The 25,525-nt window shown below is 42.3% G+C and overlaps 1 protein-coding gene across 2 annotated transcripts in view; it reads right to left on the minus strand.

Annotated features, from left to right (window-relative positions):
* Nucleotides 1–614: 614 nt before the first annotated feature.
* SMC1A (structural maintenance of chromosomes 1A) overlaps nucleotides 615–25,525 on the minus strand; it is a 36,521-nt gene continuing 11,610 nt past the window's right edge. The window contains exons 14-25 of one of the 2 annotated variants that reach the window (XM_070503302.1): nucleotides 25,167–25,287; nucleotides 24,958–25,060; nucleotides 21,631–21,772; nucleotides 19,527–19,672; nucleotides 19,282–19,435; nucleotides 18,151–18,261; nucleotides 6,029–6,185; nucleotides 5,404–5,558; nucleotides 5,129–5,280; nucleotides 3,931–4,000; nucleotides 3,535–3,645; nucleotides 615–3,097 (exon numbers count right to left, since the gene is read on the minus strand). In XM_070503302.1, coding sequence (XP_070359403.1) covers nucleotides 3,014–3,097; nucleotides 3,535–3,645; nucleotides 3,931–4,000; nucleotides 5,129–5,280; nucleotides 5,404–5,558; nucleotides 6,029–6,185; nucleotides 18,151–18,261; nucleotides 19,282–19,435; nucleotides 19,527–19,672; nucleotides 21,631–21,772; nucleotides 24,958–25,060; nucleotides 25,167–25,287 — 1,506 coding nt within the window. In that variant the 3' untranslated portion in view covers nucleotides 615–3,013. Of the gene's footprint in view, nucleotides 3,098–3,534; nucleotides 3,646–3,930; nucleotides 4,001–5,128; nucleotides 5,281–5,403; nucleotides 5,559–6,028; nucleotides 6,186–18,150; nucleotides 18,262–19,281; nucleotides 19,436–19,526; nucleotides 19,673–21,630; nucleotides 21,773–24,957; nucleotides 25,065–25,166; nucleotides 25,288–25,525 lie in introns of both variants that reach the window. The other variant, XM_044763248.2, reaches the window with a different exon arrangement.

The raw sequence follows: 25,525 nt of genomic DNA on the forward strand, positions 1-25,525 counted from the left end.
CTATTGAACTAGATTTCCAGAGGCAGGACCACAGCAAGGAGCTCCACGTCCTTTGAACATGGGGGTGCAACAGGGAACTGGTGCTTTTCATTGTAAGCCCTTCTGTATTATTTTATTTTCTAACTGGTCAACAGATTGCTTTAATTTTCAAAAAGGAAAAAGAAAAAGCTTTACAAGTGATTCCAGTGCACAGCCAAGGTAGATAATCATCCTCACAGTGGAGAAAGCACTAGATTGAATTGGAGGGCCTGGGTTCAAACCTCACTGTTACCTGGTAGCTGCGTCACTTAACCTTCCTGGGCCTGTTTCCTCAGTAAAGTAGGGAGAACGGCAATCGCCACCTCTAAAGGCCTGTGATGATCTAGGTGCCAGCCAAATTGCTTCAAATATATTTCATCTTCCCTACACTGCTGCAAGGTAGGCGTATCTTATTTCCCTTTCTACGTGAGGAAACCGAGGCTCAGGGAGGTGAAGTAATGGGCTCAAGTTTGTACAGCTAGGATTTGAATCAGGGTGACTCCTAAATTGTGCTCTTCCACACATGCCAGCATTTCCAAAACTACAGTACATGTACCACTGGTGGTATGTGACTTCTTTGGTTGAACACAGACAAATTTATTTTGTTTTAGTAGTTATGCCTTTTAATACATATTAGAAAAAATACATAATAAGCACATCAAACCTGTGGGTTCATGGATATCACTACCTAGGATAAAACTGAAGTAGATAACAATGTTAGACCCAAGACAACCTCAAGAAAAATACTGAGTAAATAGTACAGGAGGGCAATTTGCAAGCATCCATTAAAAACAAAAATATAAGGGGGCTGGCCTGGTGGCATAGTGGCTAGGTTCGCACACTCCACTTTGGTGGCCCAGGGTTCACGTGTTTGGATCCTGGGCACAAACCTACACACAGCTCATCAAGTCATGCTGTGGCAGTGTCCCACATACAAAATAGAGGAAGATAGGCACAGATGTTAGCTCAGTGACAGTCTTCCTCGGGCAAAAAAGAGGAGGATTGGCAACACATGTTAGCTCAGGGCCAATCTTCCTCACCAAAGGGGGGGGAAAAATATATATATAGCCTATCACTCTGCAATTCAACTTCCAGGAATCAACCCGAGGTAAACTTTCTCTCTCACTCTCACATTCACACTCACACACATACACACACACACACGATGCTCCTATGTAGTATTTTGTAATAGCAAGAGCAGAAAACAGTCTTACTATCACAAAAGAAATGGGTAAAATGTGGTCGAGTCATGATAACAATCTATACAGCAATTACAAAGGATGAACTGCATCTACATTTAGCAACATACATAGATCTCAAAAACTGTGTTAAGCAAAGAAAGCAAGTTGCAGAAGAATTCAATATACCATTTGCATTAAACACAATATTTTCAATGAACTCATATATGTAAAAGTCTTAAAGTCTAGATGGATATACAATAAACATAACAGCAGTTAAGAGGGGGAGGGGAGACGGAGTGGTAGTCAAATGAGGCTAGCTTTATTTGTTAACAATCTAATTTCTTAAAAAGAGAATGGATTCATGCGTTACTTCGGTAATTAGAACTGATTTAACTTTTAAAAAATAAAATTGCAGTATACAGAGCAGGACAAGGTGATGGGCTGATGGTGTATGTGAATGGGCAAAGGCTGACCTTGTGGCAGCAGGTTGTGCTGTCTCTGCACAGCTCCTGCAACTAATGTGGTTAGTTCCCAAAAGGAACGTCACATGCATTTGGTCAGGATGTGGCCCAGGCTACCTCTCCCCTACTTCCTCATAACCCAGGCTGGGGCCCAGGCACCTGGTTATCATACATGGTTGAAGCTACAGCCTTCCTTAGGCCCTAAACCCCCATCATGCCCTGGAACTTTCCCAATAACCAGGGCATTTGGCATCTCCCAGATCTGGAGGCTCTATCTGTCCCTAACAACTGAGATCAGAAGCCCTCAGGGGTCCAGGCATGAGAAAGCTTGCATTCTGAGGGGTCAGCACCTAGTGGGCTCCAAGAAGGGATAAGGCCTCCAGTGAGGAGCTTGACATCATTAAATCCTATGAGGTAGGTAAATATTGTTAACCCCATTTTACAGATGAGGAAACAGGCACAGAAAGGTCAAATGACTCGATCAACGTCAAAACAGTGACAAAAAAATGGGACTAGAACCCACAACTCTATGTCCCCAGAGCCCAGGCTCTGCTCCTAGTGCCTGATCAAATCCTACCAATTTGTCAAAGTCCAGCTCAAATGTGACCTCCAGAAAGCCTGGAGGTAATGATCCTCTTCTCAAATCCAAAGTACCTATACATACGATTCAGCTAACCATGGGAACTCATGAACCTACTGCATCTCCTTAGCAGGAGGATAGAGATCATGTGTGACTCAGCTCTGTATTCCTAGCATAGAGCCTGACAAATACAGGGTGTTCAGTATGTGTTTGATGAATATACGAATGAATGAAAACACAAATGAGTTAATGAGGGTGATTTCATGTGACCGCCTGACTCCTATAAGGTCCTGAATGCCTTTGCCCAGCTCTGGGGTGCTGTCATACTAAGCTCTCTTGGAATCAAATTCAGTCTGGGCTCCTTCTAAAATGAGTCTCCAATATCTTTATTATTTTGCAAACATACCCACATGCTCACATGCAGACACATACACACACACACACACACAAGCAAAATGCAAGGGGGCCCAAGGGACCCATGATTATGGGTGATGGAGGGGAGGTCCGGGAGGGGAAGTGGGGGATGGACAGATAGCCCTGTTCAGCTCAGCACAGCACCTCCTTCCAGAGGCCAGGATGCTCCCTGTAACTCAGGAATTTTTGTCCCAGATCTAACATCACCTCTGTTCCTCTTCATGCTTGATAGCAGTGCCTAAATCTCATGGCTATACCAAACAGGGACAGGAGGTAGGAGAAGGTTGGGAGCCAAATATCCAGAGACTGAGAGAGGGGCAGCTTAGGGACGCAGACAGGGCGGGAGGGCAGAACCACTGCTACTGCTCATTGGGGTTGGGGTTGGCATCTGGGTACTTGGTGAGGTCGAAGGTCAGGACTTTGCTGATCACACAGTCCCCTTGCTGAAGGAGGAGGGAGAAAAAGAAAAACGAAATTGTAAGGAGAGAATTAAGAGGGGTATAGCACCCTGGGACTGGGGGCCTCAAACCCTCCTCCCTACATACCTGCCCAAAGCCCAGGCAACAGTTCTCTCTGGGTGGGAGAGGATGTGCCCGGCCCCCTGTGCCTTCTCTCCCTGCCTACCTCTGCACTTTCTTGCTTTTGCACTCTACTGTCTGGCTGCCTCTGCCTGGCCTTTCCACCTGTCCCCAAATGCAAGGGTCCTGTCCAGCTGGGCTGGCTAAGTCTCCAGGACAGGGCTCCAACAAGCCCAGATGTCTGTTCAGGACCTGAGTCCCTATGCTCCCCCACCCCAGTGCCCCTCCACTGCAGCCATCCCTTCCTGCCCTGGGGAGTCAGGTAGGGAGTGGGGCTGGCTCCTGAGCCAGGCCCGCCCTACCTCGGGGTAGACTCCAATGAGGCTCTCAGCCTTCGTGTAGAACTCCTCCTTGAGAGAGATGACGATGGCCTGGAAGTTGCAAGTTGACTGCTCCTTGATGTAATTTGCCACCTGTGGAAGGGGCCGCCGGGCACTTAGCAGGGCTGAAGCCCTAACACTCCCTTGTGTTTTTCAGTCTGAACCAGAGGCAGAGGGGGTGGGGTGAGGGGTGGAAGGTGGGGAGAAGAGAGGTTGAAAGGAGGCACTGACTCGTACAGTGTGGATGACTCTCGGCCCAGCCTCCCGGGCAGAGAGAGCAGGCAGCAGGAACGGCTAGGGTACACTCAAGAGTTGCTCCCTGAAACCCAGCCCCGACCTGGGGGCCTCCCTCCCGAGCCCCACTTTCCTTGCACCCACCTTGCCAATGTTGGTGTTATCCAAGGCAGCATCGATCTCATCCAAGACGAAGAAGGGGGCTGGCTTGTAGCTGGGAGGGAACCAGTAGGTGAGCTGATACTGATGGGGGCAGAGGTAGAGCGGGACAGGCCCCCAGGGCCTATCACACAGGCCAGCTTCCCCCTCCATTTCAGAGACTAAAAAACCCAGGTGTCTTAATGTTGCCCAAGCCCTTAAAAGCTAATACATCAACTGAGCACTCCTCTGCATCCAGCCCTGTGCTCCAGAATCCTATAGAACCAGGAGAAGACAGTCCTCTCCAGAGCTTCCAGGCTGGCTGACATAAAGCTGTCCTAGGCTCTGGCCGTACTGACCAAGCCACCTAGAGGCCCACCGTACTCACCCGCACCATGCTATTATGTCTCCCTGCCTCCACACATGCCACACCCTCCACCTGGAATGCCTACTGGTCTCCCTGGCTAACTTCTACTCATCTTTTGTATTTCTTGCTCAAGTGTTACCTGCTCTTGAAAGCCTTCCCTGGCCACCCGCACCCTCCCCCAGATTGGGTCAATGTCCCTCCTCTGTGTATCCACAGCACACACTCAACCAGTTACAACACTTAGCTCCCTATCTGTTTACACATCTGGCCTCCACTAGACCATGAGCTCCTCAGGGACAGACACCATGTCTGACTCATCCGTATCCCTAATCTCCCAACAGGGTCTCGTACACAGCAGCCCTCAAAAAATGCTTGCTGAACAATGCTGTACAATCAAGCACTAAGTTGTGGGGGTCAGATTCAAGTACTATTGGCGTTCAGGATGGGGAAGTCAAGGTATGCCACAGTGGTCAAAGCAGGCTTCCTAGAGGAACAGGAGAAGGAGAATGAGATGTGAAGGGGTGGTAGGTGACAGTCAAGCTAGATTTGCACGAGACGGGCTTATTAGCCAGCAACCATGTGAACAAATGCCTGGCGGTGGGACTGAATACATGCAGGCGCCAGTGAGGGCATGCTGAGTGGATGAGGGTGGATGGGGAAGACAGGTCCAGGAAACCAAGGCCAGATATGCTGTAGTAGGTAGGGAAACAAGGACGCAATCCAGATTCCACCAGAACATCTTCAACTCCGCAGATCTCTGCATATCCTTGGGCCCTAGAGCCTCCAGTGGCCTCAGTTCAGTCTCTCCGCCAACAGCACTGGGGGACACAGCCTTACCTGTGGATGGCAAAGAGCAGAGCCAGGGCTGCCACTGTTTTCTCCCCCCCTGACAAGTTGTCCATAGGCCGGAAGCGTTTGCCAGGAGCCACGCAGTTGTAGTTGATGCCATCCAAGTAGGGTTCCTCAGGGTTCTCAGGGCCCAGGAATGCCTAGGGGGAAGGCAGATGGGTCAGGGTCAGGATTTGGGTCTGGGTGGGGACAGGGACAGGAAGCCCGGAGGGAAGGGTAAGTAAAGATGGTAGGGGCTGGTTGGGTAAGGTGCTCCAGCCTACCTGGGCACTGCTGTTGCGGGACAGGGCCTTGTAGATCTCATCAATGTTGGTGGCCACAGATTCAAAACAAGCATTGAAACGGTCAAAGCGCTCTTTCTTGATCTGTTCGAATGCCTGCTTGGCCTTCTTGGCTCGCTTCCGAGCTGCTTCAAACTCTGTCACAAGGGAGACAGGTGATCTCTCAGAGCCCAGGTTCTGCCGAGGCTGAGGACCACGCCCTGGCAAAAATGACCTGCAAATGACAATCCACAGAGCAGCGACATCCCACAGAGGGAGAGGAATGCCTGGGGAGGGTCCCAGGAAGATGGTTCCACCTGAATCCAGTGGGCCGGCCATGTAACACAGAGGAAGAAACATGGGCTTGGAGCCACACAAATATGGATTCTTCCCTGGGTTCTACCAGCAACCAGCTGTGTGACCTTGGGCAGGTCATTCACCCTCTCTGAACCTCAGCAGTTTTCCACTCTATAAAACAGGTGTGATAACCCCTACTATTTAGGGCTCTTGAAAGTTTTAAGTAAGAAAGCATATATAAACGGGAGCTGTTGTGATATGTAACAGGCCCTTGTCACGCCTCCAGCCTCCTGCCTTCATCTTAGGCCCAAGTGAAAGGAGGAAATCTTACCATCTGAGGTCTCCTGGAACTTGTCTCGGACACTTTCTAGCTTTTCCATGGCCTTCATATTGGGGGCAGCAATACGCTGGAGCACACTCTGCTGCTCATTTAGCTTCTGCTGCAGTGTGTTCATCTCCTGCTTGATCTCCTCCTCGGCCTGGGCATCCTGTAAACTCCAGGCCCAGCAACATCAAGAATGGCCAGGCCCCTGAGCCCAGGCCCCCCTAGAGATGCTTGACCAAGTGGGGTCCTTGGTTCCCGCTCCCATGCAGAAGGCAGGTTCTTCTCCAGCTCAGCTTCTCTCACCAGGTCCTACCTACAGCAACTATTCTGTCCATCCTTGGAAACTACAGCTCTAGCCTTTCCCACAAGCCCTGTCAATCTCTCCATCTCTCAAGAGGAGCAGCTGGTGGTGCCCCTCTCTGGCTCTAAGCCCAGGCCATGAGCCAGCACCATCCCAGGGTGACCTAGAGGCTCCCACACAGGCTGGTTTGGACTCCACAATGAATAAGGAAACCCACATTTTCTGCTCAGATCACTACATCTGAGCAAATTCCACTTGAGTTTAGTTTTAGGTCTTATGGATATTGCAATGCATGTCTGAGCTTGTGCCTTTCTGTCACTTTTCGTCAATAAATATTTATTGAATGCCTTCCAAGTGCCAGGTACTGGGGCCCTCATATCCTGTGAGCCATGGTTCCTGTGCTCACAGAGCTCAGGAACTAACAGAGGAATGCATGTAAGTAAACAATCAGAACACTGTATGGTAAATACCAAAACAATGATAAACAGTGTTGGGTGAGCACATAAGAAGTGCAACTAACTCAGACTCTGGGGCCAGGGAAGGATTCCAGGAACATGCTTAAGCTCAGGCCTATAGGATGAATAGCAAGGACAGAGAGACGGAACAGTCTTCTATGCAGACAAGAGCATCACATGCAAAACCAGAGGTTTGCTCATGGTTCATTCAAGAAATTCAAAGCAATTCAAAAGATTAATCAACTTAATAAACTTCAAAAGCAAAAAAAAAAAAAAAGGCAATTCAACATGTCAATAGTGGCAATTGTGTGTACAGGCCCACGCGCATGTGTGCTGGAGTAAGAGACAAGGCTGGAGGCACAGCTGGAAGCCCGATGATGAAGGGTCTTTTAGGCCTTGTAAGAGGTTTGGACTTTATCCCAAGGGAGGTGAGGTACCACTGAACGACTTCAAGCACAGGAAGAACATGAATATATATACATTTTAGAAAAGCATTTCTGAAGATCTCTATACACTGCTATGGAGTGGTCTCTAGGATATGTTATAGGTAAAATATGAAAGGTACACAATAGGATGCTATCTTTTATCTAACATAGGGAATATGAACATATTTGTGTTTTAAAAGCACAACAGCACAAAGAGGATAATCCAAAAACTAATTACTGCGTGGGGGTCTGGGAGCCTGCTCCCATGCAGAAGGCAGGTTATGCATTCTGGTTACATACGGAGGAAGGGAGGTAAAAGGGACAGGAAAGGAAGCTAAATTCCTCTTCATGTACCTCGCATTATACTTTTGGTTTTAGAACTGTATGAAGATTTTACATAATTATAAAACAAAATTAAATCAAAATGTGAAAACCACTGGGTAAAAAATTATTAGGGAACAAGATATTCACAAGATGCCAAAGAATCACCCTAAAGATTACTTACTACTTAGAAAGGTAAAGGTATATGTTTAGTGTTGAGAGATCTGGCAATTGATACCTTAACTGAGGATCAAACTTAGCATCATGAACAGTGGGGCATCCTGACATTACGTGCCTCCTGGCGTGATGCAATATAGAGCACAAAGCATCATGAATGGAATGTTCTTACCAAAAAATTAACCCAAATCCATCAAACTAGATCCAAACTCCAGACTAGAGCAAACTTCCAATTTATAGGAAATACAAGGGTAGGAAGAATAAGTTAAGTAATAATGAAAGGAACCTAACATATCCATAATATATCCATTCTTCAAGACAACATGTAAACTCTTCAAAAGATCAATGTCATGAAAAAAAGGTGAGGGGACTGCTCCACATTAAAAGAAACTAGAGACAGAACCAAAAGCAATACAATAATCTTGACTGGATCATAGTTAAAAATAAACAAACAACTATAAAGACACTTTAGGAACAACTAGGGAAATCTGAATATGGGCAGGATATTGGATATGAAATTATTATTAATTTTCTTAGGTGTAATATGGAATTGTGGTTATGGAGGAGAATCTCTTGTTCTTAGCATGCTGAAGTATTTAAAGTTGAAGTTTGCAACTTTTTTCAAATGGCTCAGAAAAAAACAAAAAAAGTGTATAGTGCAGAGGGAAGGAATCAAGAGAGATGAGCGAGAAAGCACCTTGGAAAAACATTCATCAATGAATCTAAGGTGAAAGGCATATGAGAGTTCACTGCACTATTCTTTCAATTTTTCTGTAGGTTTGAAAATTTTCAAAACGGAAGTTGGAAACAATAAATCAAAATGCCAAAAAGAGCAATCTCTTAAAAACTGAAATTAAACAAAGAAACCTGGGGCTGGGCTCGTGGCCAAGTGGTTGAGCTCACGTGCTTCAGTGGCCCAGAGTTTCACCAGTCCGGATCCTGGGCGCGGACATGGCACTGCTCATCAGGCCATGCTGAGGCGGTGTCCCACATGCCACAACTAGAAGGACCCACAACTAAAAATATACAGCTATGTACCAGGGGGCTTTGGGGAGAAAAAGGAAAAATAAAATCTTTAAGAAAAAAAAAAGAAACAGAGGTTCTCTTACTTGTAGATGTAGTAAGGTGATATATATTAAACAACAACAACAACAACAACAACAAAGAAACCTGACTATATATTAAACTGGTTAAACACCCAGAGAATTCTTTCAAATTACTTTAAAACATAGGAAAATGACTGTACATGCCCAATGAGCCATTAGCTTAACTACAAAAAGAATCTCAAGGAAATCATAAACAGCATTCAATAATCAAATTGCTACTAATAATATCTTATTGTGACTTTCAAAGTATTATGTACAGAATAAGATAAAGTAAATGTTATTATGTTAGTGTTGCCAGGAACCAAGATCTGTAGCATGAATAATTGGAGACTCAAAACATAAAATTAATGATGTTAAACTGTGAAAATTACAGTTTCAATTGGAAGTATCAATACGAACTCATGACACATTTTTCCTTCAAAATAAAATATGCATCTGAGGCCAGCCTGGTGGTGTAGTGGTTAGGTTCACACGCTCCGCTTCAGTGGCCCAGAGTTCACTGGTTTGGATCCGGGTGCAGACCTAGACACGGCTCATCAACTCATGCTGTGGCGGCATCCCACATACAAAATAGAGGAAGACTGGCACAGATGTTAGCTCAGGGCCCATCTTCCTCACCAAAAAAAAAAAAAAAATAGCCCAGACTATTGAAAAGTTCTAGAAGCAGTCAGCAACCCAGCAGTCATGAGCACTCCAGTGTCCAGGTGGTACTCACTAAATAATAGCATTTCCCACTAAAAGAAGTCAGAGCTTCTCAGAGAAATGGCTAATTTCAGGTCTGGGGTGGGAAATGTACAGGATGAGCCTGGACATACCGGAAAGCAAGGAAGATATCAAAATGACTCAGAAGCCAACTTGAATGAGTCTCCACAGGCCAAAGATGTGAAAACTTGATCAATAAGAAGGATAATAACCACAACAGAGTACAACACAACAAATGTGTTTAAACTTGAAAGTTCATAATGAAAACAACTCAGTGGACAAATCTTGAGAATGCCAAAGAACTAACTCATTATTCTATCAACTGGTAAATAAAGGGAAAGAATCAAGGAAATATATCTGCCTTTCCGATACAAACCGTACCTCAGGGTAACCAAATAACTGATGAGAGGAAATTTCTCTTCACAGTATCCTAGCTATACAAAGAAGAAATGATGGAATAAGAAGATCACCATTTTGCAACCCCCATAAATTAACGGATCTAGGCAATGATCATGGCTGCAAACTGCACAAAAGGAGCCACAACCAGACATTACAAACCTCTTCATGGAAGTAACAGTGCCACTTATGAGGCAGTCTTGGCCAAAACAAAACCCGAAACTTGAATCTAATCAAACCTCTAGATAAGAGCTGCCCAATAAGGTAGCCACTAGCCACAAATGACTATCAAGCATAAAAAATGCAGCTAGTGTGACTGAGGAACTAGTTTTAATTTTATTAAACTTTGATTAATTTAACTTTAAAAACTAATAATTCAGTTACTGGAAAACTTTTAAGTATATTTGGAACAACTTGGGGATGTGGTTCTCCTTTTGCAATTGTAAATTTTAGGTATCTAAATACAGATGGAGTATTTCTGAGGAATTTAGCATCCAAATTGAGATGTGCTTTAAGCATAAAATAGATACTGGATCTTGAAGACTTAGTACAAAAAGAGATTGTCAAATATCTCATCAATAATTTTTATATTGTTCACACATCGAACAGCTATTTTGGATATACTGGGTTAAACAAAATATAGTATTAAAATTAATTTCACCTTTTTAAAATTACACATGTGGGTCATATTACATCTCTATTGAACAGCACTGATCTACATCTAACTACCGACTTACATCTAACTACGGGGACAGCAGAACTTTTCTTTTTTTGCTTTGTTCTGGGGGAACATTTTAAAAATCACAGGATATAATCAACAACTACAGAATGTAGAAAATGCTTCAAGAGAAATGAGGCAGTTTCTTCAACAACAAAAAATCATTGCAAAGAGAAATAAAAACAGATGGAAGGGGATCTTATAGATTAAATGGGACTTAAGAGACATAACCAACCAATCACGATATCAAGCATTCATGTATCTACTATCTATCTATCATCTTATTTGATTGACTCCCAATTTAAACAAGCAAACTGTAAAAGTGTATGATAATCAGGAAAATGTGAATACTAATTATAATATTAAGAAATTATTATATAGTATAATATACAATCTGAATATTAAGGAATTATTGTTTTTCAGTATGAAAATGGTCCTACATATTTTTAGGAATTATCTCTTTTAGAGATACATTCTGAAATATTTACAAATGAAATGACATTAATGTCTACAATTTATTTTTTTTTTTACTTTAAAGATTTTATTTTTCCTTTTTCTCCCCAAAGCCCCCTGGTACATAGCTGTATATTTTTAGTTGTGGGTCCTTCTAGTTGTGGCATGTGGGACGCCACCTCCACATGGCCCGACAAATGGCGCCATGTCTGCACCCAGAATCCCAACCAGCGAAACCCTGGGCCACCTCGGCACAGCATGCGAACTTAACCACTCGGCCATGTGGCCGGCCCCAACAATTTATTTTTTAAATAACCTGGGGGAGGGAGGGACAATAGAGTATGTGGGGGTGCATGTGAAACAAGTTTGGCCATGAGTTGATAACTGTTGAAACTGATGATGGCTACACGAGATAGCACTGTATTATTTTACTTTTGCACATGAAATTTTCCATAATAAAAATTTAAAAATAAGAACAACAACAAAAATCAACTTGAAGTGGCTCCCACCAGCCAAGGATGGGAAAATTTGAACATCAAAAAGAAAAATTACTCAAATAGACCGAAACACATCAAAATACATTTAAACACAAGTTTATAATAAATACAAATTACCCACAATTAGAAGGACCTGCAACTAAGATATACAACTGTGTACAGGGGGCATTTGGGGAGATAAAGCAGAAAAAAAAAAAAAAAGATTGGCAACAGTTGTTAGCCCAAGTGCCAATCTTTAAAAAAATAAAATAAAAAATAAATAAATACAAATTAAAAACCTCATAGTCAACTTTAAAGGTTACAAGGGCAACCAACTCATTCTGAAAGCTGGTAAATAACAGAAAAGAATTAAGTATTTATCCTACCTTTTCTGTATGAACTATATTTCAAAGGAACTAAATAGCTGATGTGAGAGAGTTTTTAAGAAATCCAATTAAGAAATTGAGGAGGAATGAAAAAATTAGAAAATCACCATTTTGCCACCCTTAATGGATCTAGGCAATAATCATTAACAGCTGCTAAAACCAACTCGTGAAAGGCTGATAGGTAACTTTATAAAAATTAATGGAGCTAAAAACACCTGAACCTAGTGATTGTGATTGTTTTTCCTTCTTAAACTTTTTATTATGTAAATTTTCAAACGTATACCAAAATGCAGGGAATAATACAATAAACTCCCATGTACCTATTACCTAGCTTCAATAATTATCAACTCATAGCTAATACTCTGCCATCTATACCCAATTTCTTTCTATATTCAATTATTTTAAAGTAAATCTCAGACACATCAATTCATCCATAAATACTTCAGTATCTATCTCTAAATCAGGATTTTTGAATCTTGGTACTACTGACATTTTGGGCCAGATGACTCACTGGTGTGGGGGTTGTCCTTTGTGCACGTAGGATGTTTAGCAGCATGATGCCCACTAGATGCCAGTAGTAACCTCTGCCTCAGTTGTGACAAGCGCATGTGACAAGTGTGTCTCCAGACATTATCAAATATCCCCAGGGGAGGCAAAATCCACACCCCCCCCATTGAGAACCACTGTTATAAAAGATAAGGACATTTTAAAAATAAAACCACAATACCATTATCTCACATAAAAATATTAACAGTAATTCCTGAACATCATAAATAATATGGTCAGTGTTCAAATCATCCTGATTGTTTCATAAAAATTTTTTTACAGGTTTTTCAAAGCAGGTTCCAAATAAGGTGCATACAATACAATTGGCTGATACGTCTCTCAAGTCTCATTTAATCTGTAAGTTCCTCTTCCTCTCTTTTCTTTGCAATAGATTCAAGGGAAGACCACACATTCCAATTGGTTGACTTGTCTCTCATAGTCTGCAATAGTCTATAAAAGTTCCCCCTCTTTGCTTATTTTTTCCCTTTCTATTTATTTGTGGAAGAGACCAGGTTTTTTGTCCTTTAGACAGTCTGGATTTAGCTAACTGCATCCCTGTGCCTTTATTTAACATGCTCCTCCGGCACCGATGTTTCTTATAACTGATTGACCTAGAAACTTGATCAGATCCAAGTTTGAGTTTTTGGCGAGAATACTTCATAGGTAATGTTGAACACTCATCGATTTTAACATTACAGAGAAAGAGAGAACTGACTCTCAGTGCCTACTGATGTGATGCAAAAGGAAGTTCACAAGCACACAGCACCACCTATGATATCTTCTTGCCAAAAATAAAAAATGACCTCACTCACATCAATGGACAGATCATCCAGACAGAAAATCAACAAGGGAACAGTGGAGCTCAACGAAAAGCTAAAACAGTTGGACTTAATAGACCTATATAGAACACTTCACCCAAAAATAGCAGAATACCAATCTCAAGCGCGCATGGAACATTCTCAAGGATAGACCATATGTTGGGAAACAAGGCAAGCCTCTACAAATTTAAAAAAATTGAAATAATAACAAGCATCTTCTCTGATCATAATGCTATAAAACTAGAAATTAATTACAAGAAAAAAGCTGAGAAAGGCACAAAGATGTGGAGACTAAACAATATGCTATTGAAAAAGCAACGGATCATTGAAGAAATTAAAGAAGAAATCAAAAAATACCTGGAGACAAATGAAAATGATAAGATGCCATACCAACTCATATGGGATACAGCAAAAGCTGTATTAAGAGGAAAATTCATCACAATACAGGCACATCTTAACAAACAAGAAAAATCCCAAATAAGCAATCTTAAACTACACCTAACTGAACTAGAGAAAAAAGAACAAATAAAGCCCAAAGTCAGCAGAAGAGAAATAATAAAAATCAGAGCAGAAAGAAATGCTTTTGAAACAAAAAATGCAGTAGAAAGGATCAATGAAACAAAAAGCTGGTTCTTTGAAAAGATAAATAAAATTGACAAACCCCTAGCCAGACTTACAAAAAAAAAAAAAGAAAGCAAGCTCAAATAAACAAAATCAGAAATGAAAGAGGAGAAATAACAATAGACTCCGCAGAAATACAACGGATTATAAGAGAATACTATGAAAAACTATATACCGACAAAATGGATAACCTAGAGGAAATGGATAAATTCCTGGACTCCTACAATCTCCCAAAGCTTAGTCAAGAAGAAGCAGACCATCTGAACAGACCAATCACAAGGAAAGAGATTGAAACAGCAATCAAAAGCATCCCAAAGAATAAAACCCCAGGACCAGATGGCTTTCCTGGGGAATTCTATCAAACTTTCAGAGGATTTAATACCTATCCTTTCCTAGCTATTCCAAAAAATTAGGGAGGATGGAACACTTCCTAACACATTCTACGAGGCCAACATCATGCTGATACCAAAGCCTGACAAGGACACCACACAAAAAAAGGAGAACTACAGGCCAATATCGCTGACGAACATAGATGCAAAAATTCTCAACAAAATTTTGGCAACCCGAATTCAGCAATACATCAAAAGGATCGTACATCATGATCAAGTGGGATTCATACCAGGGCACAGGGATGGTTCAACACTGCAAATCAACCAACGTGATACACCACATCAACAAATTGAGGAATAAAAACCACATGATCATCTCAATAGATGCACAGAAAGCATTTGACAAGATCCAACAGCCATTTATGATAAAAACTCTGAACAAAATGGGGATGGAAGGAAACTACCTCAACATAATGAAGGCCATATATGACAAACCCACAGCCAACATCATACTCAATGGGCAAAAACTGAGTGCCATCCCCCTGAAAACTGGAATGAGACAAGGATGCCCTCTATCACTACTCCTATTTAACATCGTACTGGAGGTTTTGGCCAGAGCAATTAGGCAAGAAAAAGGAATAAAAGGAATCCAAATAGGGAGGGAAGAAGTGAAACTCTCGCTGTTTGCAGATGACATGATCTTATATATAGAAAATCCCAAAGAATCCATTGGAAAACTTTTAGAAATAATCAACAACTACAGCAAAGTTGCAGGGCATAGGATCAATTTACACAAATCAGTAGCATTTCTATACCCTAATAACGAACTAACAGAAAAAGAACTCAAGAACACAATACCATTCATAATCGCAACAAAAAGAATAAAATACCTTGGGGTGAATTTAACTAAGGAAGTGAAAGACCTACCCAACAAAAACTACAAGGCTTTTCTGAAAGAAATGGATGACGACATAAAGAGATGGAAAGACATTCCATGCACATGGATTGGAAGAATAAACATAGTTAAAATGTCCGTTCTACTTAAAGCAATCTACAGATTCAATGCTATTCCAATCAGAATCCCAATGACATTCTTGACAGAAATAGAACAAAGAATCCTAAAGTTCACGTGGGGCAACAAAAAACCCCGAATTGCTAAAGTAATCCTGAGAAAAAAGAACAAAACTGGAGGCATCACAATCCCTGGCTTCAAAATATACTACAAAGCTACAGTAATCAAAACAGCATGGTACTGGTACAAAAACAGGTGCACAGATCAATGGAACAGAATTGAAAGCCCAGAAATAAAGTCACACATCTATGGACAGCTAATCTTCAACAAAGGAGCTGAGGGCATACAATGGAGAAAAGAAAGTCTTTTCAACAAATGGTGCTGGGAAAACTGGAAAGCCACATGTAAAAGAATGAAAATTGACCATTCTTTTTCACCACTGACCAAAATAAACTCAAAATGGATCAAAGACCTAAAGGTAAGACCTGAAACCATAAGGCTTCTAGAAGAAAATGTAGGCAGTACACTCTTTGACATCAGTATTAAAAGGATCTTTTCGGACACCATGTCTTCTCAGACAAGGGAAACAATAGAAAGAATAAACAAATGGGACTTCATCAGACTAAAGAGCTTCTTCAAGGCAAAGGAAAATAGGATTGAAACAAAAAAACAACCCACTAACTGGGAAAAAATATTTGCAAGTCATACATCCAACAAAGGGTTAATCTCCATAATATATGAAGAACTCACACAACTCAACAACAAAACATCAAACAACCCAACCAAACAATGGGCAGGAGACATCAACAGACATTTCTCCAAAGAAAATATACGGATGGCCGATAGGCACATGAAAAGATGTTCATCATCGCTGATCATGAGGATGCAAATCAAAACTACACTAAGATAGCACCTTACACCCGTTAGAATGACAAAAAAAACCCAAAACAAATAGTAACAAATGTTGGAGAGGTTGTGGAGAAAAAGGAACCCTCATACACTGCTGGTGGGAATGCAAACTGGTGTAGTCACTATGGAAAACAGTATGGAGATTCCTCAAAAAATCAAAAATAGAACTACCATGCGACCCAGCTATCCCACTACTGGGCATCTATCCAAAGAGCTTGAAATCAGCAATTCCAAAAGTCCCATGCATCCCAATGTTCATTGCAGCATTATTTACAATAGCCAAGATGTGGAAGCAACCTAAGTGCCCATCAACTGATGACTGGATAAAAAAGATATGGTGTGTGTATATATATATATATATATATATATATATACATACACAATGGAATACTACTCAGCCATAAAAAAGGATAAAATCATCCCATTCACAACAACGTGGATGGACCTTGAGGGAATTATGTTAAGTGAAATAAGCCAGATAGAGAAGGACAATCTCTGTATGACTCCACTCATATGAGGAATTTAAAAATGCAGACAAAGAGAACAGATTAGTGGCTACCGGGGGAAGGGTGGGAGGGTAGGGTGGGCACAAAGGGTGAAGGGGTGCACCTACAACACGAGTGACAAACAATAATGTACAACTGAAATTTCACAAGATTGTAACCTATCAAGTCAATAAAAATTAAATTAAAAAAATAATAAAAAAAATAAAATAAAAAAACGAACCTGAACCCAATCAAACCCTAGATTTAACGACCAGTTTACAGGAAATACAGGGATGGAAAGTTAAATAACAACATGGGATGTAATCAGCCAAATTCAGAACATAGAAAATTGTACAGGACCAATGAGCCAGTTTCTTCCATAAATAGAAAGAAAAAAATAAGAAAGGGTTAAGAAAATTTTATAGACTAGAAGAGATCAATTTTAACGTATGGACCTCACTTGAATCCTGATTTAAACACACAAACTGTGTAAAAAAATTTATGGGACATTCATGGAAATCTAAATCTTAGATGATATTAGAGAGTTAGTTTTAAAATTCTTTTGGTACAATATTGTGGTTACATTCTTTTAAAAGGGGCCTTCTAGAGATATATGCTAAGGTAATTATGAATGGAATAATATCTGGAATTTGATTTAAAACAGTCCAATGGGGAGGGGGAAGGGAACAAAAAATGAGATTGACCATGTGTTGCTAATTGCTGAAGCTGGATGACAGGTACCTGGGCTTCATTATATCATTCTCTCTACTTCGGTATATGTTTGAAAATTTCCAAAATAAAAAGTTTTTTAAAAATCAAGTGCCCCTAGCTATAATGATGGATTGAAAAGCATCAGAAACTACGTAGGAGGCTCCTGCAGCAGTCCATGTGAGAGGTGAAAGTGGCCTGCACCAGAGAGAGAGTGGAAACAGAAAACAGTAGATATTCAGGAGGTAAAATGCATTGGGCTTGGTAATTCATTGAATATGCAAAGCGAGAGAGGGAGTCAAGGACAAGGCTCAGATTTCTGATTTGAACCTGTGGCTGGCATTGAGGACAAGGGACAGATTTGGGGAGGAAGCTACCTGTGGGACCTAGCATAGCAATGGCAACGGAAGCCAGGGGAGTAAAAGAGATCAAAAAAGACAATCAGGATGAGAGAACACGAAGTGAGAAGGAAAGGGTGCCTGGGACAGCGCCCTGAGAAACACCTGAGGCCTATGTGTTCACTGTACAGGAGCCCATTCTCTGTGTGTGATCCGGCCTGAGACCTGTACATGTGTGGAAGGGGAAGACGGGCGGCAGGCAGGGGTGAGGGCAAAATGTGTGCCCATGTCTGTATACGGGGGGAGACCCTGGGTCATAACTCGACTTCCCTCCCTTGCCAGCTCTCCCCTCTTTCCAGTGGTGGTCTCCACAGGGCCCTCAGAGGGGCTGACCCTCTCTCTGGACAGCTGGGAAGATGTCCCCACCCCCCGAGGCCGATCCTCACCTTCAGATCCTCACAAAGGTCACCGTAGTCAATCTCGATGAGGGCCTCTCGTGCATAGATATTGGAAGTTCGCTGGGAGCCACTCACTGAATCCTCCCCTTGGGAGCTACCCTGTATCAGTGAGAGGGAGTCAGATGGAGCAGACTGGCCATGAGAGTGTCCCGCCAGAGGCGGGCTGGGGGCTCCTCTGCAGCCTTCAACATCTTTGAGAAGCACCTCACTAGAAAGCACTGGCAGGAGAAGGACAGCAGCTTGGAAGGCAGAAAGACCTGAGTTCAGAATTGGGCTTTACCACTGCCTAGCAGTGTGATCCTGGACAAACCATGCTGTCGGATCCCAAGTTCCCTCATCTGTAACACGGGACAATGCCTGCCTGCTGGCAGGGCTGTGCTTAGGATTCAAAGTAACCATGTCACCTGCTACCATGATGTCTAGCGCATTTCTGGTTTCAAAATATTTTGCTGAATTAAACAGAAATGCTACTTGGGAAGAGGGGAGGGAAAAAGACGTGTGGGACTGAGAGACATGTCTAGGTCTTTAAGACAAGATAGAAAGCAAACCTCCTCAGCTAACATTCCCCACCTCTTGCTACAAGCTTCACTTCTAGTGGAGAAAATGTCTTGGCTCCTCTATTGGCTAGTGTCCCTCCCTTTCCTATAACTAAGCTTTGTCACCTCTGCATTGCTGATGTCCCTTACCCAACTCTCTCCTGGCCAACCTCCCTCACTGCGGCTAGGCTATCATCTCTCAGGTCCCCCAGCTTCTGTCTTCCTTTGCTCTTGGCTAATGTCCCTCAATTCCCACGCCTACCAATATACATCACCCACTGGAGCCAACACAGCTCAAGTCCCTAAGGTTAATGAATGATTTCATCTTCTCCTGGCTTACCTCCCTCACTACCTACTGACATTTGGCTCTGCCGCCAATTCAACCTCCCTCTCACACCAAAGCTATTACCTTTCACGTCACCTGCTTTCACAGCTTCACCCTGCCTCATCCCGCCTGCATCCCTGCTTATGTCCCCCACTGCCACCATCTTCTCTTTCTCTCGCCTGCCCTCACTGGCCACTTTCATCCCCCATCCCTGGTTAATGTTCATAGCCCACTCCCACCACTAGCTGTAATACTCACCTCTTCCTGACTAATATCGTCCATGGTGCCCTTAGACAGTGGCAACTTGATGTCCTGCATCTTGCAGGCCTGTAGCAGGTTGTGGCGGTCACTGCGCTTCTGTTCAAGCTTGGTCTCAATGGCTGTCACCTCCTTCTGTAAATGGGTCATTTCCCTAAGAAGATCCAGGAAGACAGGTAAGACCCAAATCCGGCAGGCTGCCTGCTCCACCTACTTCCCTCAACCCCAGGCAAAAACCCACTCACTTGTTGGCGCCCCCCAGTTTCTTACGAATCTCCTCCATCTCGTGATTCTTGTCATTCACTTCTGACTTCTTGGCCAGGTGCTGATTCTTCAGGTCTTGTAGCTGGGCCATGGTCTCATCTATGATCTTCATGTGTCTTTGCTCCTCCTGGTCCCAGCAGGGGGAACAGGACAAGAAGTGAAGGCTTTCCCCATCTCCTCTAGCCCCCACCCTTTCCACCAGGTGGTTTCTTGGAGCCTCTCTCAATATCACATACCCCCATCATCCCTCAGGCTTCTTTTATCTTTTTCCAAATTATTTGGTTGACCTCCCTCATACAGCATTATACAAGTTGCCTGCTGTAGAAAAGTTGAAAGTATAGAAAAGGTATAAAGTGGGGGAGGTGGGAATCACTAGTAATCCCACCAGCCAGAGATAACCAATTAACGTTGTAGCATATTTCCTCCCACCATTACTTACAGACAGCTCCACATAGTTGAGACTAGATTGTAATTAAAACTCTATATTCTGACTTAATACTATATTTGAGCATCTTTTCCACATCAAAACTGTCATGACCAATATGACATCAATGTTTTTTAAAAAACCCACAAAAACAATACTGTGTATTTTCCATGAGTACATATATATGAATGTAAAAGTATTTACATAAATGCCTCCAAGGTCTGGAAGAATATACACTACATGGGATTAGCCCAGGAAGAGTAAAGAGACTGGGACTAAGAGTGGTCAAAGGGGATTATAGTCTTACTTATAATGTTCTGATTTTTTAAAGGAGAATGTTTTGTTTTCATTTTGATCTTAAAGTCACATGAAGGGGACCTATCTGCAACTTACTCTCAAATGGCTCATAAAAAATAATATGCATACATAGAGAATGTAAAAGCAAATATGGCAACATGTTAATGACTGATGAATCTTGGTGATGGGTAGATGGGAGTTCTTTGTACTATTCTTATAAAAAGACTTCAAAATAAAAAGTCAAAGTTATAGAAATATATGATTCTGGATCATCTAGATGTCCACCTAGTCCTGTTCCAGGATTTTACTGCCAGATCTGTATTTGCATTTAAGATTCTGGGGACACCAAAGAGGACTACTTTAAACATCAGGGCTTAATGAAAAAAACTAACAACAGACATAAGCAGACATAAAAGTCAAATGATACATTCAAACCGAGAGAGGATCAAATCACCTCAGGAGGAGATTCTGTGAGGAACAAAGGTTTCAGAGGAAGTTAAAGAGAAGGTGTGGGAAATGTGAGTCGTCAGACAATACCCGGTGGCACAGTCATGCTCGACTCAAAGGATGAGCCCTGACAGTCAGCAGCACAGGCACACTGTGAAAAGGGACTCAGTTTCAGCAACACGCCATCATCTGTTGTGCTGAATTAACATAGTTAATTAGAAAATTCAATTTGTAAGTGTGCCCCAGCTTTTGGTTAAGTGTTCTAAGTATGTATGTTTGTATATATTTAAAAATATTAAGAATTTCTTAAGCCAACACTAGAGATCTTAGATCTTTAAAGGGGGTCTGCATATTACCAAAATTTGAAGATCACTAAACTACACATACACTTATGTGAATGTAACATAATTAGCTAAATTCCTAATTCCCAGGGGGCACTGGAGACTTTTCAATGGAACTAGAAATGCTTATAATAAACATCAACCTGTGTGCCAGTATTTTGGATTTCCTCAGGTATTACTGAGTTAGAGGGGATAAATGTATTCTGAAGGCTCTCAATAGATGGTGCCACATGGCATAAGAATGCTGGTCTCGTGCGCCATGGCCAGTATTAAGTATTATCCTTTTTTTGTTTTTTAAAACTTGGGTAATGTGATAGGAAATAAACTACACTTGATTGTTGCTTTAATTGGCATTTCTTTGATTTCAAATAAGGCTACATTATGTGTATGTGTTTATGGGCTATTTGAATCTCTTCTTGAACTGTTCGTGCCACTTATTTTTTCCCCCATTTAGGTTTTAGTGTTTTTCTTAGAAGAGGGCTTTGTAAATTATGGATATTACCCTTCTGTCTATCATATCTCTTCCAGTTTTTCCTCACAGTTTTTAGTCTGTCTTTTCATGCTCTCCTTCCTTACCTTCTTGAGCTTTTCTATCTCATTTTCATCCTTTTTCACTGTCTGCTCCCACATGTGTACTTTATCCTGGTCTTCCTTCAGTTGGTTCTTTTCAAAATCCAACTGGATACCCAAGCGAGTCTTCTGATTTTCAAACTCCAAACTGTGGGGAGAAAGGAGAACCAGGCCCAGGGCACAGGGCCTTGGTTACTGCTGAATTTCACTCACCACGCAGCTCATCCACCTGTAGCCACATAAAACTGTCCCCTGAAGTGGGAGAACTAAGTTCCTCAGCCTAGCCTTGTGGATATGGCAAAAGGCAGGGGAGATTGGGCCAAACTCCATTAATCCCCCTTTAAACACCAGAGAACTCCACAGCCCCCTCAAGTTCCTAGGAGGCACAAAAAGGTCCACCTGAACCCACCAGCTACAATAATTCCTATTTATTAAGCTTCTGTGGAGTTTACATACATTACCTCCAATCCTCTTAATCAATAGCTCCACAAGCACGAATTATTCTAATTTTACAAATGAGGAAATTTGGGCCAAGAGGTAAAAGACCTGGTCCAAGGCCACCGAGCTAGTAAATGGCACATGTGAGACTGGAACCCAGGTCTATCACCAAATGCTGGGCTCCGTCTCCTACGGCATCATTGCAATATAATGTGGTGGGATAAGAGGATTGGTATTCCAACTCCACCATTTACTAGTAGTGTAATCTCAGACAAGTTAATTATACTCTCCATGTCTCTGTTTCCTCATCTGTAAAATGGAAATAATAATAGTAATTACCTCAGAGTTACTGGGGGATTTTTTAATAAGTTAATTTGTATAAAGTTAATATGTATTAAGCCAACACTGGGGATCTTAGATCTTTAAAGGGGGTCTGCATATTACCAAAATTTGAAGACAATTAAACTACACAAATACTTACATGAATGTAACATAATTGGCTAAACTCCTAATTCCCAGGGGGCAGTGGAGAGTTTCCAATGGAACTATAAATGCTTGTAATAAACATCAACCTGTGTGCCAGTATTTTGGCCATGCCTGCCACAGTAAGTACTCAGTAAATTTTAGTTACCATCATTATTGCCAGGTATACTGCCTGTATTCAGCTCACAGTTGCCCATGGGCTTTAACTCTTTCCAACTACTGCCCCCACACATGTACCCCCACCCCAAGATTCCAGAACCTCTAAGGGGCAGAGCTTGGGTAGTAAAAAACACAGAGAAAAATCCTAGATTCCTGCTATTACTCTCCTCCTCATCTCTTCAGAAACTCACAGAATATGAAACCAGCATACAGACACTAGCAGGCCAGGCAGGGCTAACTTCCAACTGCCCCCCCCAACCAATATGGTGTGACAGATGCTGCCAGATGTCATGCTAGCAGCTTAAGCTTATTAGTCACTATAATCCAAATGGAATGTAATTAACTCTATAATTTTGAGCTATGCAATTTTAAGTCCAATCTCCTAAGCATGACTCCATAAGGCCCTCTATGATCTGGCCCCTGCTGACCTCTCTACCACCCCTGCCTTCCTCCTGACCCTGTTTTTATGCTCCAGACATTCAGAACTACTTAGTTCCCAGAATAAGGGATGCTGTCTCACACCTCTGAGCATGCTGTTCTCACTGCCTGGAACTCCCTTCTTCTGTCTGCTGCCTGGCTGGCTAACTCCTACTCACTCTACAGGTCTCCAGACCATCACTCCTTGTTCTATAAAACCTTTCCCAATGGTTGTGAGCAGGTTCTTAGTTTCTATTATATGTTGTTGAGTTGCTCCCTTTTCGGTGCAACTGGGTTAATCATCCCACACTTCGTAACACACTTATGATTGCCGTGTGTGAAAGACCCTTCCCTTCTTGCCTTTGGTTTAATCCCTGATTTCTCCCATTATCTTCCCTACGGTGAGCAGGTACTCCAAAGTGACATACATATCTATACATACATACATATGAATATAGCCTTAAAATGCATATCCTCGTAAAATGTTGTTTTGTTTTTAAATTTACACAAATGCACGGTGTCATAAATTTATCCATGCTACTGCCTGTAAATCTAGTTCTTGCTTTGAACTGCTAAACAGTATTCCATAGTCTGTATGTTCATCACATTTAACTCATACTTTCTTCCAGTGACAGTCGTCTACATTGCCACCAACGTCCCACTACCACAAATTATGCCAAGATGAACCACCCCAAATGTGTCTCTTTGTGACCTTGTCTCTGGAATATATACCCAGGAGTGACTTTGCTAAGTCGTAGGGTTTATGTAGATTTATTTTCATCCAATACTGCTAGATTGTTTTAATTTGCATTTCTCTGCTTAGGAATGAGACTGAACATCAATTCACAGAGTCATTATCCATTCGAGTTTCTCGTTCCATGAAACGCTAACTACATTCTCTGTCCATTTTTCTATTGAGTCTCTTATTGTTTTTATTTTTCCTCTTGTTGATTTGCAGTTTATTGAACATTTCCTCTCTATTTTCTATCTCCCCCAAGTACAGCATCGATCACACTGTTCTAAAATTATTGATCTATTTGTCTCCCCCACTACTCCTAACTCCTTGAGGACAAGGACAGTCTCTGATTCAATTCTATATCCCTTGAGCCTGGACTGGGGGTAGGAGAGCAATGAATATTTACTGTATGGATGATGGGCTAGATGAACTGCCAACTGAGGCCCAGGGTCCAGGAAGTGACTTCCTTCAGAGAGACTGTGTCATTTCACCTGTCTTACCCCTATCTCCCTGCCTCCTCCAATACCTAACACAGGACAACTTGGCAAAATGTAGGTTGTGCCAAGAAAGGTTTGTTGAAGAATAAAGTGGGGAAGAGAGGAGAAACTGCTGTTTTGTTCTTACTATCCTTCCAACCTAGAACTTTGTTCCTCCTCTCCTGCATCGCCCATCAGGATAATGACAATAATAAAAGCCAACATTTATTGCTCTTAGTAGGTGCTAAGTATTATGCTAAATACTTTATAAGGATTATCTCATCTGATCCACCCAAGCATGCCATGAGACAGATATATGGTACCATTTTACAGATAAGGAAACTGGGGCTCAGAGAGGTCAGGTCACTGCCCAAGATAATGAGTTGTGGAGCTAGGATTTTAACCCAGGTAAACCACGATTAAAGCAGGCACTCTTAACCACTAGACTATGCCACATTGACTCCCCGATGTCCCTGTTCTCTAAGCCTGACTTACAATAAATGTCCACCGTTCTAAGAGCTGCTCCCTGCCTTATGATGGCATTTGACTTCTCACGATGTCAGGCTCGGGGCTCAAGGGTACCCCAGCCTCCTCTTCTACCCACACTTCTACTCTTCCACCTACCGCTTCTTGGCTATTTCATTCTGCCGCTTCACCTTCTCTTCCTCAAACTCCCGGATGTTGCGCACACCAATCTCTCGACAAAACTCTTCAAACACTTCATCCTCTACCTGAGAGGAAAAGCAAGGAAGTTTAAAGGCCCTTTGGGTCAGAGTGATGCTTCCAGCCCCAGTCCTGCCCTGATGCACATGCTGGCATGGCTCATCCCCTACCAACCTGGTTCATCTTCTCCTTCAAGTCTTTCATTTCCCTCTCTCGGCTCTGGATGATCCTCTTGATATCATTGATGCGAGGCCCAAAGTTGGCTAGCTCACTCTCCAGCTTGGACTTTTCCTGCAGGAAACAGTGTTGAGAGGGCAAAAGAGACCAGGCTCCTTGGAGGGAAAGAGCCACCTCAAGCACACTGGCCCCATGGATAGGAAGGGATAGCTCTCCACATGCTGAGAGAACCTAACTTAGCACTGCCCCAGTCAAGCTTCGATCATTTCTCACTTGAACTATGACACAGCTTCCTCCCTGGCCTCCCCTCAGCCAGCTTCAACCCACAGGGCTAGGCACGCGGTAAACATCA

This window comes from Equus asinus, chromosome X (genome assembly GCF_041296235.1).
Source record: "Equus asinus isolate D_3611 breed Donkey chromosome X, EquAss-T2T_v2, whole genome shotgun sequence".
Lineage (NCBI taxonomy): Eukaryota > Metazoa > Chordata > Mammalia > Perissodactyla > Equidae > Equus > Equus asinus.